An 18,853-nucleotide genomic window follows, 5' to 3' on the forward strand; every position below is an offset into this window, starting at 1 on the left:
TTCTCATTTTTTTTAAATAAAAAAGAAATAAAAATAAAAAATGTTAATAACATCAAAAAGTTATCCTTTCGTACAAGTTTTATATTTTCCAGATTTATTTTATGTTTATGTTTGTTTGTGAATGAACATTTTTTTCAATATTTTCCAGTATTTTTATAGCTTTTATAGTTAAGCTCAAACTATTTTTATTTATATTATATTATATTAAATGAATTTTAAAAATATATATATATTAAAATATCTTCTATAATTCATTTTTATTATAATACCTTTTTATCTATTACAAACAGCTTAAACTTATTTTTCAATAACTCACTTTAATCATTTGAATAGAAAATAATTTTATTTAAATGGTTTAATTTTCATTAAAATGATCACGTGTCAAAAACAAAACACCAACAAAATTATTTTAAAATAATTCAATAAATAATCAAATCAAATCAATTCATATTTTAATTATTTATTTATTTATTTATTATTTTAAATTAAAAATAATTAACATGCGATCATACGACTCATAACCATATTCTAAGATGAAATCAAATTGTGACTAATCATGTTTTAATTATTACGAGGCGTTTATTTATTTATTTATTTTAAACATGGTCTAACTTAAGTTTTATCCATAAGTTTAATATTATCTTATGGACCAAAACAAACGGGCCATTCTTTGGTGTCGCTGTCAGATCGAGGCAAAAGTGGAGAGCACAGATGTGACTAGTCTGGTTTGTTTTATTATTACCCAGAAAACAGATATTATTTAAATAAGTAAATATTAAATAGCAACAATTAGATAATAAATAATTTATAAATGAGATTGTATATTTTTATATGATAAATTTGTTATTTAACATTCCATCTTTTTAAATTTGGCTAAAATTTTAATTGTGATAGATGAATCATGCGATTCTATTTATCATCATTTTAGTCTCAAATTAAAGTTTATTTTTAAATAATTTATTACATTTTAAAAATATATATATATGTAAATCTAAAAAAAATTACTCAGTTTAAAAAATAAATAATAATTTTATCTTTCAGAATTTCCTTAAATACTTTTTAAATCACACGTTTTTTTCAACCACTTAAACCACATCTTAATTAAAAAAAAAAAAAAAGACAATATTTTATCTAAAAGAAAAAAACAAAAAACTTAACAACTTTCCGATCTCATATTACATAATTAACTTAACAACAATGTCAATATAATTGCATTCGACATATATATAGAGAATAATCCAAAATTAACTTGATCACGTATTTACACACGTAATATATACATATATATAAGCTTCATTTTTATTTTTTATATATATATTTTTTTAAAGAAGACCTATATAAATCAAAGTGCAACTGAAAGACTCAAAACAATTTTGATCTAGATCAAAGGATGAACAGGAAAGATTTTGATCTAGGATCTTTATATAATTTTTATGAAAAAAATATATTTGATAAAGGATATAAGTTATTTGAATTTTTTTATTTTCTTTAATTATTAAAATGTAATTTTATAATAAAAAAAAAGTAAAATAAAATAATTTAATTGATAATTAAGTGAGAATGACAATAATATTATAAAAAAAGAAATCAAAATCAAATGAGTTAATAGATAATTTGTTTTTTTTCTTTGTTGATTTCTGGTTGTTTTGTTTTCCCTTGTAACATCTATAGAATAGAATGACAATTAATTTGAAAACAAAACATTCTGATAATAGACATTGAACATGCAACACATGGTTGATTCCCCACATGAAATTTAATATGATTAACTCAAGGTTACATTTGAAAACATTTTTTTAGATAGATATGGGTCCACCCAAATCTTGATGTGAAACTATTATTTAACTTTAAAAAAATGTTTATTTACAATTATTATTATTTTGATCCGGATTCAAGATCCAGATTCATGTTCAAAAAGTGTTTTGAAATGAGAATCAAAATAACAAACTAATTGTTTTGAATGGATTATTTGGAGATCTAATTAGTGATTATATCTATAAATTAATTAATTAATTAATTAATTGATATATGTTGTTAAAAATAAAGTAATTTGTCCTAGTTAAACGTGTAACATTAAGTATTGTCATTATTGATGGTTGTCAATTAAATACGTACCCACTTGACCCACTCATGGTGCCACCATGACTTAAGATCAAACACGTTTAACAAGCCAACAACAACTAATTTATTTCCCTTATTTTTTATTTAACTTGTACATTATACTTTTGTATTTAAATAAATCCAATTTAGTACGTTAAATACTATAGTGTCTATGAAAGAACCAATTCCAGACATGGTTATTATTTAACTTATCATATTAACTTATTTTGTTTATTAATTCTTAAAATAATTAACTTTATTACTCAAACTCATTATATATATATATATATATATATATTTAAATTATTATTTTATAAATTAAATTATTTATATTTTTATATATATTTAAATTATTATTTTTATAAACTTAATTTTAATATTTATATATATATTTATATTTATATTTTAATTATTAATTTATATATCTTTTTAATAAGAAAATTAATAAGTTTACTGTAATTTCCACTTATTTTTAGGAAAATATATTTTTTATCGCCATAACAATATATTTAAATTATCATTTTTTATAAATATTAATCCATACAATTTTTTATTTTTTATCCTAAGTAGTCTATAATCTAACTTTTTTATTTGGTTGTCTATTCCCAACAAATCTATATATATATAATGATGCTTAATTTTTAAAGTGTCCGGATTGCCGGGTCGAGAGCTGTGGTTAATTTGGAACTTTGGGTCGGATTATGGGTTTACCCGTTTTTAAATTTAAAACGGTTAAAAATAAAATTAAAAATTCTATAGGTATGTTTCGAACTTGCAACCTAACAAAACAAGTACAACTTTTTAACCAACTAGGCTACAAAGACTTTATAATTTAAATTCAACACCAAATTTGATAAACGCGGGACGTTTTAACATTAATATAAGTTCAACTTTTTAACTAACTAATCTATATATATATATAATGATGTTTAATTTTTAAAGTGTCCGGATTGCCGGGTCGAGAGCTGTGGTTAATTTGGATATTTGGGTCGGATTGTAGGTTTACCCGTTTTTAAATTTAAAACGGTTAAAAATAAAATTAAAAATGCTAGAGGTATGTTTCGAACTTGCAAACTAACAAAACAAGTACAACTCTTTAACCAACTAGGCTACAAAGACTTTATATTTTAAATTCAACACCAAATTTGATAAACGCGGGACGTTTTAACATTAATATAAGTTCAACTTTTTAACTAACTAATCTATATATATATAATGATGCTTAATTTTTAAAGTGTCCGGATTGCCGGGTCGAGAGCTGTGGTTAATTTGGAACTTTGGGTCGGATTGTGGGTTTACCCGTTTTTAAATTTAAAACGGTTAAAAATAAAATTAAAAATTCTATAGGTATGTTTCGAACTTGCAACCTAACAAAACAAGTACAACTCTTTAACCAACTAGGCTACAAAGACTTTATATTTTAAATTCAACACCAAATTTGATAAACGCGGGACGTTTTAACGTTAATATAAGTTCAACTTTTTAACTAACTAATCTATATATATATAAAATGATGTTTAATTTTTAAAGTGTCCGGATTGCCGGGTCGAGAGCTGTGGTTAATTTGGATATTTGGGTCGGATTGTGGGTTTACCCGTTTTTAAATTTAAAACGGTTAAAAATAAAATTAAAAATTCTATAGGTATGTTTCGAACTTGCGACCTAACAAAACAAGTACAACTTTTTAACCAACTAGGCTACAAAGACTTTATATTTTAAATTCAACACCATATTTGATAAACGCGGGACGTTTTAACATTAATATAAGTTCAACTTTTTAACTAACTAATCTATATATATATAATGATGCTTAATTTTTAAAGTGTCCGGATTGCCGGGTCGAGAGCTGTGGTTAATTTGGAACTTTGGGTCGGATTGTGGGTTTACCCGTTTTTAAATTTAAAACGGTTAAAAATAAAATTAAAAATTCTATAGGTATGTTTCGAACTTGCAACCTAACAAAACAAGTACAACTCTTTAACCAACTAGGCTACAAAGACTTTATATTTTAAATTCAACACCAAATTTGATAAACGCGGGACGTTTTAACATTAATATAAGTTCAACTTTTTAACTAACTAATCTATTTATATATAATGATGTTTAATTTTTAAAGTGTCCAGATTGCCGGGTCGAGAGCTGTGGTTAATTTGGATATTTGGGTCGGATTGTGGGTTTACCCGTTTTTAAATTTAAAACGGTTAAAAATAAAATTAAAAATTCTATAGGTATGTTTCGAACTTGCAACCTAACAAAACAAGTACAACTCTTTAACCAACTAGGCTACAAAGACTTTATATTTTAAATTCAACACCAAATTTGATAAACGCGGGACGTTTTAACGTTAATATAAGTTCAACTTTTTAACTAACTAATCTATATATATATATAAAATGATGTTTAATTTTTAAAGTGTCCGGATTGCCGGGTCGAGAGCTGTGGTTAATTTGGATATTTGGGTCGGATTGTGGGTTTACCCGTTTTTAAATTTAAAACGGTTAAAAATAAAATTAAAAATTCTATAGGTATGTTTCGAACTTGCGACCTAACAAAACAAGTACAACTTTTTAACCAACTAGGCTACAAAGACTTTATATTTTAAATTCAACACCATATTTGATAAACGCGGGACGTTTTAACATTAATATAAGTTCAACTTTTTAACTAACTAATCTATATATATATAATGATGCTTAATTTTTAAAGTGTCCGGATTGCCGGGTCGAGAGCTGTGGTTAATTTGGAACTTTGGGTCGGATTGTGGGTTTACCCGTTTTTAAATTTAAAACGGTTAAAAATAAAATTAAAAATTCTATAGGTATGTTTCGAACTTGCAACCTAACAAAACAAATACAACTCTTTAACCAACTAGGCTACAAAGACTTTATATTTTAAATTCAACACCAAATTTGATAAACGCGGGACGTTTTAACATTAATATAAGTTCAACTTTTTAACTAACTAATCTATTTATATATAATGATGTTTAATTTTTAAAGTGTCCGGATTGCCGGGTCGAGAGCTGTGGTTAATTTGGATATTTGGGTCGGATTGTGGGTTTACCCGTTTTTAAATTTAAAACGGTTAAAAATAAAATTAAAAATGCTAGAGGTATGTTTCGAACTTGCAACCTAACAAAACAAGTACAACTCTTTAACCAACTAGGCTACAAAGACTTTATATTTTAAATTCAATACCAAATTTGATAAACGCGGGACGTTTTAACATTAATATAAGTTCACTTTTTAACTAATCTATATATATATAATGATGCTTAATTTTTAAAGTGTCCGAATTGCCGGGTCGAGAGCTGTGGTTAATTTGGAACTTTGGGTCGGATTGTGGGTTTACCCGTTTTTAAATTTAAAACGGTTAAAAATAAAATTAAAAATTCTATAGGTATGTTTCGAACTTGCAACCTAACAAAACAAGTACAACTCTTTAACCAACTAGGCTACAAAGACTTTATATTTTAAATTCAACACCAAATTTGATAAACGCGGGACGTTTTAACGTTAATATAAGTTCAACTTTTTAACTAACTAATCTATATATATATAAAATGATGTTTAATTTTTAAAGTGTCCGGATTGCCGGGTCGAGAGCTGTGGTTAATTTGGATATTTGGGTCGGATTGTGGGTTTACCCGTTTTTAAATTTAAAACGGTTAAAAATAAAATTAAAAATTCTATAGGTATGTTTCGAACTTGCAACCTAACAAAACAAGTACAACTTTTTAACCAACTAGGCTACAAAGACTTTATATTTTAAATTCAACACCATATTTGATAAACGTGGGACGTTTTAACATTAATATAAGTTCAACTTTTTAACTAATCTATATATATATATAATGATGCTTAATTTTTAAAGTGTCCGGATTGCCGGGTCGAGAGCTGTGGTTAATTTGGAACTTTGGGTCGGATTGTAGGTTTACCCGTTTTTAAATTTAAAACGGTTAAAAATAAAATTAAAAATTCTATAGGTATGTTTCGAACTTGCAACCTAACAAAACAAGTACAACTTTTTAACCAACTAGGCTACAAAGACTTTATATTTTAAATTCAACACCATATTTGATAAACGCGGGACGTTTTAACATTAATATAAGTTCAACTTTTTAACTAACTAATCTATATATATATAATGATGCTTAATTTTTAAAGTGTCCGGATTGCCGGGTCGAGAGCTGTGGTTAATTTGGAACTTTGGGTCGGATTGTGGGTTTACCCGTTTTTAAATTTAAAACGGTTAAAAATAAAATTAAAAATTCTATAGGTATGTTTCGAACTTGCAACCTAACAAAACAAATACAACTCTTTAACCAACTAGGCTACAAAGACTTTATATTTTAAATTCAACACCAAATTTGATAAACGCGGGACGTTTTAACATTAATATAAGTTCAACTTTTTAACTAACTAATCTATTTATATATAATGATGTTTAATTTTTAAAGTGTCCGGATTGCCGGGTCGAGAGCTGTGGTTAATTTGGATATTTGGGTCGGATTGTGGGTTTACCCGTTTTTAAATTTAAAACGGTTAAAAATAAAATTAAAAATGCTAGAGGTATGTTTCGAACTTGCAACCTAACAAAACAAGTACAACTCTTTAACCAACTAGGCTACAAAGACTTTATATTTTAAATTCAACACCAAATTTGATAAACGCGGGACGTTTTAACATTAATATAAGTTCACTTTTTAACTAATCTATATATATATAATGATGCTTAATTTTTAAAGTGTCCGAATTGCCGGGTCGAGAGCTGTGGTTAATTTGGAACTTTGGGTCGGATTGTGGGTTTACCCGTTTTTAAATTTAAAACGGTTAAAAATAAAATTAAAAATTCTATAGGTATGTTTCGAACTTGCAACCTAACAAAACAAGTACAACTCTTTAACCAACTAGGCTACAAAGACTTTATATTTTAAATTCAACACCAAATTTGATAAACGCGGGACGTTTTAACGTTAATATAAGTTCAACTTTTTAACTAACTAATCTATATATATATAAAATGATGTTTAATTTTTAAAGTGTCCGGATTGCCGGGTCGAGAGCTGTGGTTAATTTGGATATTTGGGTCGGATTGTGGGTTTACCCGTTTTTAAATTTAAAACGGTTAAAAATAAAATTAAAAATTCTATAGGTATGTTTCGAACTTGCAACCTAACAAAACAAGTACAACTTTTTAACCAACTAGGCTACAAAGACTTTATATTTTAAATTCAACACCATATTTGATAAACGTGGGACGTTTTAACATTAATATAAGTTCAACTTTTTAACTAATCTATATATATATATAATGATGCTTAATTTTTAAAGTGTCCGGATTGCCGGGTCGAGAGCTGTGGTTAATTTGGAACTTTGGGTCGGATTGTAGGTTTACCCGTTTTTAAATTTAAAACGGTTAAAAATAAAATTAAAAATTCTATAGGTATGTTTCGAACTTGCAACCTAACAAAACAAGTACAACTCTTTAACCAACTAGGCTACAAAGACTTTATATTTTAAATTCAACACCAAATTTGATAAACGCGGGACGTTTTAACGTTAATATAAGTTCAACTTTTTAACTAACTAATCTATATATATAAAATGATGTTTAATTTTTAAAGTGTCCGGATTGCCGGGTCGAGAGCTGTGGTTAATTTGGATATTTGGGTCGGATTGTGGGTTTACCCGTTTTTAAATTTAAAACGGTTAAAAATAAAATTAAAAATTCTATAGGTATGTTTCGAACTTGCAACCTAACAAAACAAGTACAACTTTTTAACCAACTAGGCTACAAAGACTTTATATTTTAAATTCAACACCATATTTGATAAACGCGGGACGTTTTAACATTAATATAAGTTCAACTTTTTAACTAACTAATCTGTATATATATAATGATGCTTAATTTTTAAAGTGTCCGGATTGCCGGGTCGAGAGCTGTGGTTAATTTGGAACTTTGGGTCGGATTGTGGGTTTACCCGTTTTTAAATTTAAAACGGTTAAAAATAAAATTAAAAATTCTATAGGTATGTTTCGAACTTGCAACCTAACAAAACAAGTACAACTCTTTAACCAACTAGGCTACAAAGACTTTATATTTTAAATTCAACACCAAATTTGATAAACGCGGGACGTTTTAACATTAATATAAGTTCAACTTTTTAACTAACTAATCTATATATATAATGATGTTTAATTTTTAAAGTGTCCGGATTGCCGGGTCGAGAGCTGTGGTTAATTTGGATATTTGGGTCGGATTGTGGGTTTACCCGTTTTTAAATTTAAAACGGTTAAAAATAAAATTAAAAATGCTAGAGGTATGTTTCGAACTTGCAACCTAACAAAACAAGTACAACTCTTTAACCAACTAGGCTACAAAGACTTTATATTTTAAATTCAACACCAAATTTGATAAACGCGGGACGTTTTAACATTAATATAAGTTCAACTTTTTAACTAATCTATATATATATAATGATGCTTAATTTTTAAAGTGTCCGGATTGCCGGGTCGAGAGCTGTGGTTAATTTGGATATTTGGGTCGGATTGTGGGTTTACCCGTTTTTAAATTTAAAACGGTTAAAAATAAAATTAAAAATTCTATAGGTATGTTTCGAACTTGCAACCTAACAAAACAAGTACAACTCTTTAACCAACTAGGCTACAAAGACTTTATATTTTAAATTCAACACCAAATTTGATAAACGCGGGACGTTTTAACGTTAATATAAGTTCAACTTTTTAACTAACTAATCTATATATATATATAAAATGATGTTTAATTTTTAAAGTGTCCGGATTGCCGGGTCGAGAGCTGTGGTTAATTTGGATATTTGGGTCGGATTGTGGGTTTACCCGTTTTTAAATTTAAAACGGTTAAAAATAAAATTAAAAATTCTATAGGTATGTTTCGAATTTGCAACCTAACAAAACAAGTACAACTTTTTAACCAACTAGGCTACAAAGACTTTATATTTTAAATTCAACACCATATTTGATAAACGCGGGACGTTTTAACATTAATATAAGTTCAACTTTTTAACTAATCTATATATATATATAATGATGCTTAATTTTTAAAGTGTCCGGATTGCCGGGTCGAGAGCTGTGGTTAATTTGGAACTTTGGGTCGGATTGTGGGTTTACCCGTTTTTAAATTTAAAACGGTTAAAAATAAAATTAAAAATTCTATAGGTATGTTTCGAACTTGCAACCTAACAAAACAAGTACAACTCTTTAACCAACTAGGCTACAAAGACTTTATATTTTAAATTCAACACCAAATTTGATAAACGCGGGACGTTTTAACATTAATATAAGTTCAACTTTTTAACTAACTAATCTATATATATATAATGATGTTTAATTTTTAAAGTGTCCGGATTGCCGGGTCGAGAGCTGTGGTTAATTTGGATATTTGGGTCGGATTGTGGGTTTACCCGTTTTTAAATTTAAAACGGTTAAAAATAAAATTAAAAATGCTAGAGGTATGTTTCGAACTTGCAACCTAACAAAACAAGTACAACTCTTTAACCAACTAGGCTACAAAGACTTTATATTTTAAATTCAACACCAAATTTGATAAACGCGGGACGTTTTAACATTAATATAAGTTCAACTTTTTAACTAATATATATATATATATAATGATGCTTAATTTTTAAAGTGTCCGGATTGCCGGGTCGAGAGCTGTGGTTAATTTGGATACTTGGGTCGGATTGTGGGTTTACCCGTTTTTAAATTTAAAACGGTTAAAAATAAAATTAAAAATGCTAGAGGTATGTTTCGAACTTGCAAACTAATAAAACAAGTAAAACTCTTTAACCAACTAGGGTACAAAGACCTTATATATTAAATTCAAACACCAAATTTGATAAATGCGGGACGTTTTAATATTAATATAAGTTCAACTTTTTAACTAACTAATATATAATGATGTTGAGTAAATGGATACTTGGGTCGGATTATGTGTTGACCCACCCATAAATTTAAAACAGTTAAAAATAAAATTAAAAATGTTATCCGTAATTTTTTCACGGTTTTTTATATTATTACTCGTGCAAATGCGCGGGCTAAATGCTAGTTCATTATAAGTATGTTTTAGTAAATCTTTTATTTTATTGTCTCTATAATAAATTATTTTTATTGGTATCTATCTAGTTTAACTTTTTTTTTATTAAGTTATATTTTCACAACAAAAAATTATTATGAGTGGTTTAATTTTACTTTTTTATTATGATATCTTTTCATAATAATTTTTTTTTATTAATTTTGTCATATATTGTATTTTATTATGAGTAATTTTATCAACTTTTTCTCAATGAAAATTTGAGAAAAGAAAAAACAACGAGGTCAAAGGCAAAATATTTGAACCAAAATTGATAACTAATAAAGGACCATCATTGGTAGGAAGTGTGACCAAAAAGGTCATACGAGACGTAGTCAATGATGTTCCGAACAAAATCGTCAAAAGGATGATTATAATAGTTTTTTATGAATGATTAAACTATTATATTGTATGGTTAAGATATTTTAAATTTATTAGTATTTATTAAATTATATAAATAATAATTTATTAAAGTGAATATTTATTGCATTATAATAATAATTGAAATATATATATATATATATATTAAAATATAAATAATCAAATTTATAAAAATAATATTTAAAATATATATTAAAATATAAATAATTAAATATATAAAAATAATACATTAAAATATATATCAAAATATAAATAATTTAATTTATATAAATAATAATTTAAATATATATATATATATATTAATGAATTTAAATGTAATAAATAAATTAAAAAAAATTGAATTTGATAGTATACTGTTAGTTTAGGAATAACAAAATAGGTTAATTTGTGAAGTTAAACGATCAAGGTGGAATTGATTCCCGAAGTGTGTTCCTATTCCGTGGAAACTCGCCTTGAAGGATCGGCAATACTTACCTGGACTATTTTTTTAAGTACATAATTAAAATTTGTAAGTACTAATTCCAATTGGTTGCGTGTTGATATGATAAGTCAAAATTAATTAATCACTAATGTAAGGTCGAGATCATAAAGAGACTAGACTCCAAGAATGAGTGAATGATCAGATTAAATGAATTAAGCATAAATTGTTCACTTTCTCTAGAAGTCAATTTTGCTGGCTATATAATTATTTCGTGCTATATATAATATAAAAAAAAAAAAAAAAAAAAACTCAAAGCCTATTTCATCTCATTTTTTTTTCAAAGAGATTTATGAAAAAAGAAGAAACTATTTAAATTTTAAAATTATTTAATTATTAAAATATCATTTTATATTTAAAATTTAATTTATAAAATAAAAATATTATAATGGCTTTCAATTAAATGTTTCTAAAATATGATAATAAATTATTATAATTTGTTTAAAAAATATTCTCAATGAATGATCTTTTGTAAAGCTACTTTTCATATAGACTTTAATGGCTTTACTTAGGCTAATTTTCTATATAAAAATAAGAGTAATTATAAGGAACGCAAATTTGGGGCAACGAAAGTCCGTAAAAATAGAATATTCCCTTTTAATTACCGAATATTCTCTCTTCATATTAATTAATTTTTAACTCTATCCCTACTAACTAATTTATTCTAACTCTATCCCTACTAACTAATTTATTCTAACTCTATCCCTACTAACTAATTTATCCCTATTCTAGGCGATTAATTATTTCACTCATTTCTTTAATATTTATTATCTCTCATTTAACTTTAACTTGTAAAATAAAATATAATGTGTTGTATTTATTAATTATTTTTCGCTAAACTCTAATCTCTAACTCTTAAACCATAAATCCTAAATCATAAATCCTAAACTTAAATCTTAAATCATAAACCTTAAACCCTAAACTCTAAACCCTAAACTCTAAACCCTAAACTCTAAACCCTAAACCCTAAACCCTAAACCCTAAACCCTAAACCCTAAACCCTCTTTTTATTTATTCTTTATACTCTCTTTCTTTTTTTTTCTTTTTCTTATTATTTTTTTATTGACTTATTAATATTTTTTTTAGTTTTATTACTTATAAATGTTTATCTAATATTTCTATTCTTACGATTAATTAGGGTTTAAAATGTAGGGTTTAGAGTTTATGATTTAAATAAATTAATTAGAGACGAGAGAGATAAATTAATTAATTAGTAAGAGAGATAAATTAATTAATAGATATAAATTAATTAATAAGAAGAGGAAGAAATTAATTAATAATAAATTAATTAATAAGAAGAGGGAGAAATTAATTAATAAGAGAGAATATTCCGTATTTTAAAGGAATATTCTATTTTCGCGGACTTTCGCGGCCCAAATTCTTCGCGTTCCCTATCATTACTCTAAAAATAAATATAATATAGTGTGTACACTTGAGGGGGTTTTCATAAAATTATTCTAGAACCATTATCATACTATTTAATATACTTATAAGTATTTAAAATTTAAATATAATTACTTTAAATAAGATGAAGATGCAATAACTATTTAGGGGTTTGTTTAGTAAAACTTGTTATTGAACAAACCCAAACCTTAATAATCAAGTGAAATGAAACCAAATATTGAATAAAAATGTAACATGTCATAAGAGCCAATACATTTGATTTATCCAAGAACAATTTACCAAGTTCATCAAACTAAGTAAAGACAAGACAGGCAGGCCATAAAGCTAAAAGACAGGCCAAATTACTTAGATTAAAGAACATGCCACCCAGAGATTTGCATATAAACCGGAAAAAAAAAAATTACTGAGCAAATGTATCTAGTACACTATAATAAGAAACCCTAATATTAGTACTTACTTCATTGGGTACCATTAAGATTCCTTCTTCTTGATGCGGTATGGGTATTTGTTGTATATAGAAATACTAAGCATCACAAGAGGAAGAGCCAACAGGCAGTAGACTGAAGGTGCTTTTCCGTCAAACATAAATTGAAGTGTTGCGGTTACAAGAAGTGCAGAAACAATCACAAATCCCTTCACCATTTAAAAGAATAACTTCAATTGCTAACTTTTAAATTTTGTACACCCTAGATAGATGCATAAGTTTTAGACTTACCTTGCGGACGCCACCAGCATATGATGTTACCAAACCAACAAGAATTCCACCTAGAGCATTCAATAATACTGGGATCTGAAAAAATGTTAAAAGGAATCAAACCACTTTATATAGTCAAAGAAATGTTTGATTGGTAAAGAAGGTAAGAAATTATGTTTCTAGGTACTACTCAATTAACTTTTAGAGCTTCGAACTCGTAAGAAGGAAGATTTTGCTTTAGTTAGTCATGACATGAAGATCAATTCAATGTATAAAGAGCATTTCACTCATCAGGCAAGGTGAGCATCAAGTCCAACTTTATAGTAACTCAAACTATTGAATCTATCTACATTTACATTATTTTGGTTCCAATTGAAAACTGTGAATAAACATAATGTCATTATTTTACTAGCGTCTCTTAATTAGAAGCAATGAGAATTGAATATCCTATTACCATAGTTAACAGGGTCCAACCATAGAAGAATCCATGCTTTCTGATAGCTTCACCATCTGGAGAGCTATATGTGCTAGCCAACAAACAAAGACTTCCGACTATAGACATTTCCACAGTCATCAAGTAAGAGGCCTGTTTCTTGACCTGCAAAAGGAAACAACCTAGTCAGATATGTGGAGAACAATTGGAATATTCTTCATTAATCAAACTGAACAACTACTTTTACCTGAGAAGCCCACTGACAGAGAGCAGAAGCCAGTCCAGATAGCACAGATGCCACCAAGACAGGAATGATACCATAAAATAAAATCTGATCAGGATCTTTGCTATCATGAGAACCTTTGCTAGACCCTTCACCAACACTCAATAAAACAGCTGCAATTACCAATAAAAAGAGAGCTCCAATTTGTTGAATTGTTTGTTTCTGCCTAGACATTAAGCACAAACAATAATTTAGACAAAATAAAGTCATTCACTCATGATATGTTTATCAGGCAGACAGTAAATCTGTCATCTTATGCTTTGAAATTATCAATGAGAAAAAATCAGCCAAACTATTTTTTATCAAAATTGTAATCCTGGAAATGAACAGAACATACCCTAAAATTAAATATGTAAACAATGCAGTAAAGAACAGTTTTGTCTGGTTCAAAATTGAGAAAGTGAGAGAATCCAGATTTTTGTAGGCAATCTGCAACAAGCTGTTTTGCAGTGCATATATGGCTGCTGGAAGTCCAGAAGCAGTTAATGAACCAACTAAAGTCCAGTTCTTGAAAAGGCTCTTCAATCTACCCTCCCGTATAATCAACATAAGAGCACAAATAACCTGCATGCCTTGAAGAGATTATGCATTAGACCAGGTTTAAAATATAACATTACAGAAGAAAAATGAAAAAAAAGGAACCTTTGCCATCTCGCATGTCAAAACTGAGGAAGTCACAATAACTTCTCTCCTGCAAGAACTCATTTAACACATCAACTTAAAAAACTTCAAAAACCTAAGATATTGTGTTAAGTCGCGACTACACTGATAAACAGAAATTAAACTTATTCCAAGAGCAAGAGAAAGAAGATACCTAACAAGACGTTTTGAAATCAGCGGTTGCGCGCCGTACTGCAGCGTAAGCAGCAAAGAATAAAGCCAGACTCGAGAACTCGCACTGATGGAGTCCTTGGACTGGCTTCCAGCCATTGACGAAGGATTTAGGGTTTTTTTCTCCTTCTTCTCCTTTCCTTTCTTTTCCTTTCCTTCTACAGAATCTCCGCACCTTCTTCTTCTTCCTCCTCTAAGAGGATCTGCACATATCCTTTACTGCTTAGCAAGTTTGATTCACGATCAACTGAAATCGTAAAATCTCGATCGGAGAAGAGAATTGCAGAAGTGAGAAACCTTTTACTGATGAGGCCTTGTTTGGTTTAGACTTTATTTTTTTCTTAATAAAATATTTCTAAAGAATAAAAAACGTAGTTATATTTATTAAAATTTCAAATGTAATAAAAGAAAGAAAATAGTGAAATGATTCGCAACATCTTGTTAATTAAGATTTGTTAAGATTAGTCTTTGATTTAGTTTGTTATAAAGTTGTAGCTATTTTTAAACATTAATAGAAAGATTAGGGATCTCTTTTGTAGTTTATACACAATTTTATATTTTTCTTCTCTCTTATCTTTACAGTAAATTATTTAAAAAAAATACTCTGTTACCGGTTTTCCTCGAGGACAAAATAATCATTTAAAAAATAATAATAAATAAATAAATAAATTACTGTCTTGCCTGGAAGATTCTTGATTAAAAGTTAACAAATTACAAGAAAAATGAAAATAAAAAATAAATATATATTTTTTTACCTTATAATGTATATTGATCCCTCCACAAACTGCAATGTTTGATTAAGAGCTTGTTCTCTTTGTTCTTTTCTTTTGGATTTTAAAAAAAATCCAACCCAAATCAATTTTTAAATTAATCACTTCTTAACAATCATATTATTTTATTCATTAACTAAAATATTAAAATATTCTTTATTTAAAATTATTATTTTTTATTTTATTTATATATATCAATACTCTTTAAGTATTTTTAATAAAAAATAATTATCACCTTTTCAAAATCATCACCAATCATTATTTATTTTCTCCTTCTAAATTTAAAAAAAAAACCTGAATCTGAACAAGGCTTAAGTTAGTACGGACAGAAATATGAGTTGTTTATTATCTGACACATGTATTTTAGTTATATACATAAAAACAAACATAATTTTTCTCATAAATTGCTTCAAAAATAAGTTTAAAATAAAATTTATAATTTTTTATTAACTTTTTTTTTAATAGTTTTTAAATAATAGTTCAAATAATAAAGTAGGAAGAATGAAAATGAAAATCATACTAATTTTTTAAAATAAAAATATATATATCTCAACTTTCACATGTTTTACATTAAAAAGTCCATATTTTTTTTAATGTGAAATATAAATTAACAATCTTTAAATATAAATATAATAATTATTATTATTAAGAAAAAATATATATTTAAAAAAACACACATTGTCTAACAATTTAAAAAGAAGTTAAAGTCCCAATCAAACATTGGTCTCACAAGATTTAAAGAGAGTCAAAGTTTGTCTGAGAGAAGGGTTTTTTCGAGTTTTATTCTAAAAATTTTTGTTTAATAAAAATTATAAAAATTTAATTTTTTAAATTTGAAAACTAATTTACCTTTTAACTTTAGAAGATTTGGTATAGTTGAAAGAAGATGGTTTAGAGAAAATGATAAAATTAAATGATAATTTTAGTATTTAAATTATAAAATTATTTAATATAATGGTTGATAATATGTTTGAATTTTAGAATAAAAAATAAATTTTATAATAAAAATTTTTTCTACGAACGAGACCTAATAGACTTTGGATTGTTAGACTAGCAAATTAGCAATCTCTATACTAGTCTAGAATGTAGCCTTTGAATTTTATTCTTTACCAGCCTCAAGTAATATGCTAACTAATTTGCGTTCAAAGCTTATATGAACATATTAGCATAGAGGATCTATACATGAGTTCCGGTGGGTTGAAGTTTACCACCCGAAAAAATAAATATATATATATATATATATATTTATATTTACGGTAAAATTTGATATTGTCCCATAACTTTTTTTAAATTTCAATTAATTCAATGTTTATATAATTATTAAAAAAAAATACTAAAATTTACATTTATTCACTTTTCTTATTTAAATTTTTCTCCCTAATTTTAGCTTATTCAAAACTTTTTTCAAGTTCACATAAACTCTGAAATATGGGTTTTTACATTACATTTGATGTTGTTTATAAATGTGCTTGACTTGTTTTAAATTTTTAGTTATATCACTTATTTCATGTCAATAACATGTTATTTATAATTATATATATATATTTGTTAATAAATTAAATGATGTGTTTGATAAGAGGATAATTGATATTGTATTTTTTTGAATGAGCCAAAATCGAAAAAACCCACTTATCTCGAAGGCTCCCATGCAACCTATTTTTGCCGAAATCAAACAAGCCTATATCTCATTTATTTTATCCTTCCACGGAAACAAACAAAGAAACCAGCCCTGACATATTATTTTGTTATCTCCCACGCCACGCGGAAAAGTAAAAAAATAAGCCACAAACAAACAAACGGAGCTGTCCTTTGGCCTTATCCCTTTATTTATTTATTTTGTACATTTGATCTTCTCTTGTTTCTTTTTCTTCTGTCCGGCTCTCGAGAAATAAAGTACAGAGGAGCTTTGTCGTAGAGGGGGACCGCGATCTTAGACCTACCATCAGAAAACAATTAAACATTGGAGCTTTGTCAATAAAAGATATGTTTGATAATTCTGGAATTGGCATTGGAATTGGAATTGGAATTGGAATTGGAATTGGAATTGGAATTGGAATTGGAATTGGAATTGGAATTGGAATTGGAATTGGAATTGGAAGGTCCAATTTCAATTCTTATATTTGTTAGACACTTTAATATTAAGAATTGGAATTGGAATTACAATTACAATGAAATTCAATATAATGTAATTTGATAGTTCTCAATTTCAATCTTTTTAGGTCGGAATTGTAATTCCAAATTAACACGTTTTTTATGTTTTTGACATGTTTAACACGTTTTTCACATATTAAACACGTTTAACACGTTTTTAACACGTTTTTCACACGTTTAACATAATTTCATATTTTGGCACGTTTAAAATTTAACACGTTTTTTACGTCATCGACACGTTTAACACGTTTTTGACACGTTTAACACGATTTTCACGTTTTTAATACGTTTTTGACACGTTTAACACATTTTTGACACGTTTTTGACACGTTTAACACGTTTTTGACACATTTAACACGTTTTTCACGTCCTTGACATGTTTAACACGTTGTTGACACATTTAACACGTTTTTCACGTCCTTGACACGTTTAACACGTCCTCGACACGTTTAATATGATTTTTACGTTTTAAACATGTTTAACACGTTTTTGGCATGTTTAACACGTTTTTGGCACGTTTAACGCGTTTTTGATACGTTTAACATGTTTTGACACATTTAACACGTTTTTCACGTCCTTGACACGTTTAACACGTTTTTCACGTCTTTGACACGTTTAACACGTCCTTGACACGTTTAACACGTTTTATATGATTTCACGTTTTTAACACGTTTAATACGTTTTTGACACGTTTAACATGTTTTTGGCACGTTTAATACGTTTTTGACTCGTTTAACACGCTTTTGGCACGTTTGACACGTTTTTGGCACATTTAACACGTTTTTCACGTTCTTGACACGTTTAACACGTTTTTCACGCCCTTGACACGTTTAACACGTTTAACATGATTTTCATGTTCTTAACACGTTTTGACACGTTTAACACGTTTTTGGCACGTTTAACACGTTTTTGACACGTTTAACACGTTTTGATACATTTAACACGTTTTCACGTCCTTGACACGTTTAACACGTTTTTGACACATTTAACACGTTTTTCACGTCGTTGACATGTTTAACACGTCCTTGACACGTTTAACACGTTTTGACACGTTTAACGTGATTTTCACGTTTTCAACACGTTTAACACATTTTTGACACTTTTAACACATTTTTGACACTTTTAACACATTTTTAATACGTTTAACATGTTTTTGACACGTTTGACACATTTAACACGTTTTCACATCCTTGACACGTTTAATGCGTTTTTGACA

At 27.3% G+C, this 18,853-nt stretch overlaps 1 protein-coding gene across 1 annotated transcript; it reads right to left on the bottom strand.

Moving 5' to 3' along the window:
- Positions 1–12,669: 12,669 nt before the first annotated feature.
- On the bottom strand, positions 12,670–15,003 carry LOC124930936 (UDP-N-acetylglucosamine transporter ROCK1). Its single transcript, XM_047471311.1, has 7 exons — positions 14,700–15,003; positions 14,528–14,576; positions 14,223–14,449; positions 13,850–14,051; positions 13,624–13,767; positions 13,191–13,265; positions 12,670–13,108 (listed from the first exon to the last, which is right to left on the bottom strand). The coding sequence occupies exons 1-7, from the start codon at positions 14,813–14,815 to the stop codon at positions 12,947–12,949; spliced, it is 975 nt and encodes a 324-aa protein (XP_047327267.1). The 5' UTR covers positions 14,816–15,003; the 3' UTR covers positions 12,670–12,946.
- Between the last annotated feature and the right edge of the window lie 3,850 nt (positions 15,004–18,853).

This window comes from Impatiens glandulifera, chromosome 3 (genome assembly GCF_907164915.1).
Source record: "Impatiens glandulifera chromosome 3, dImpGla2.1, whole genome shotgun sequence".
In the NCBI taxonomy this organism is placed as follows: Eukaryota; Viridiplantae; Streptophyta; class Magnoliopsida; order Ericales; family Balsaminaceae; genus Impatiens; species Impatiens glandulifera.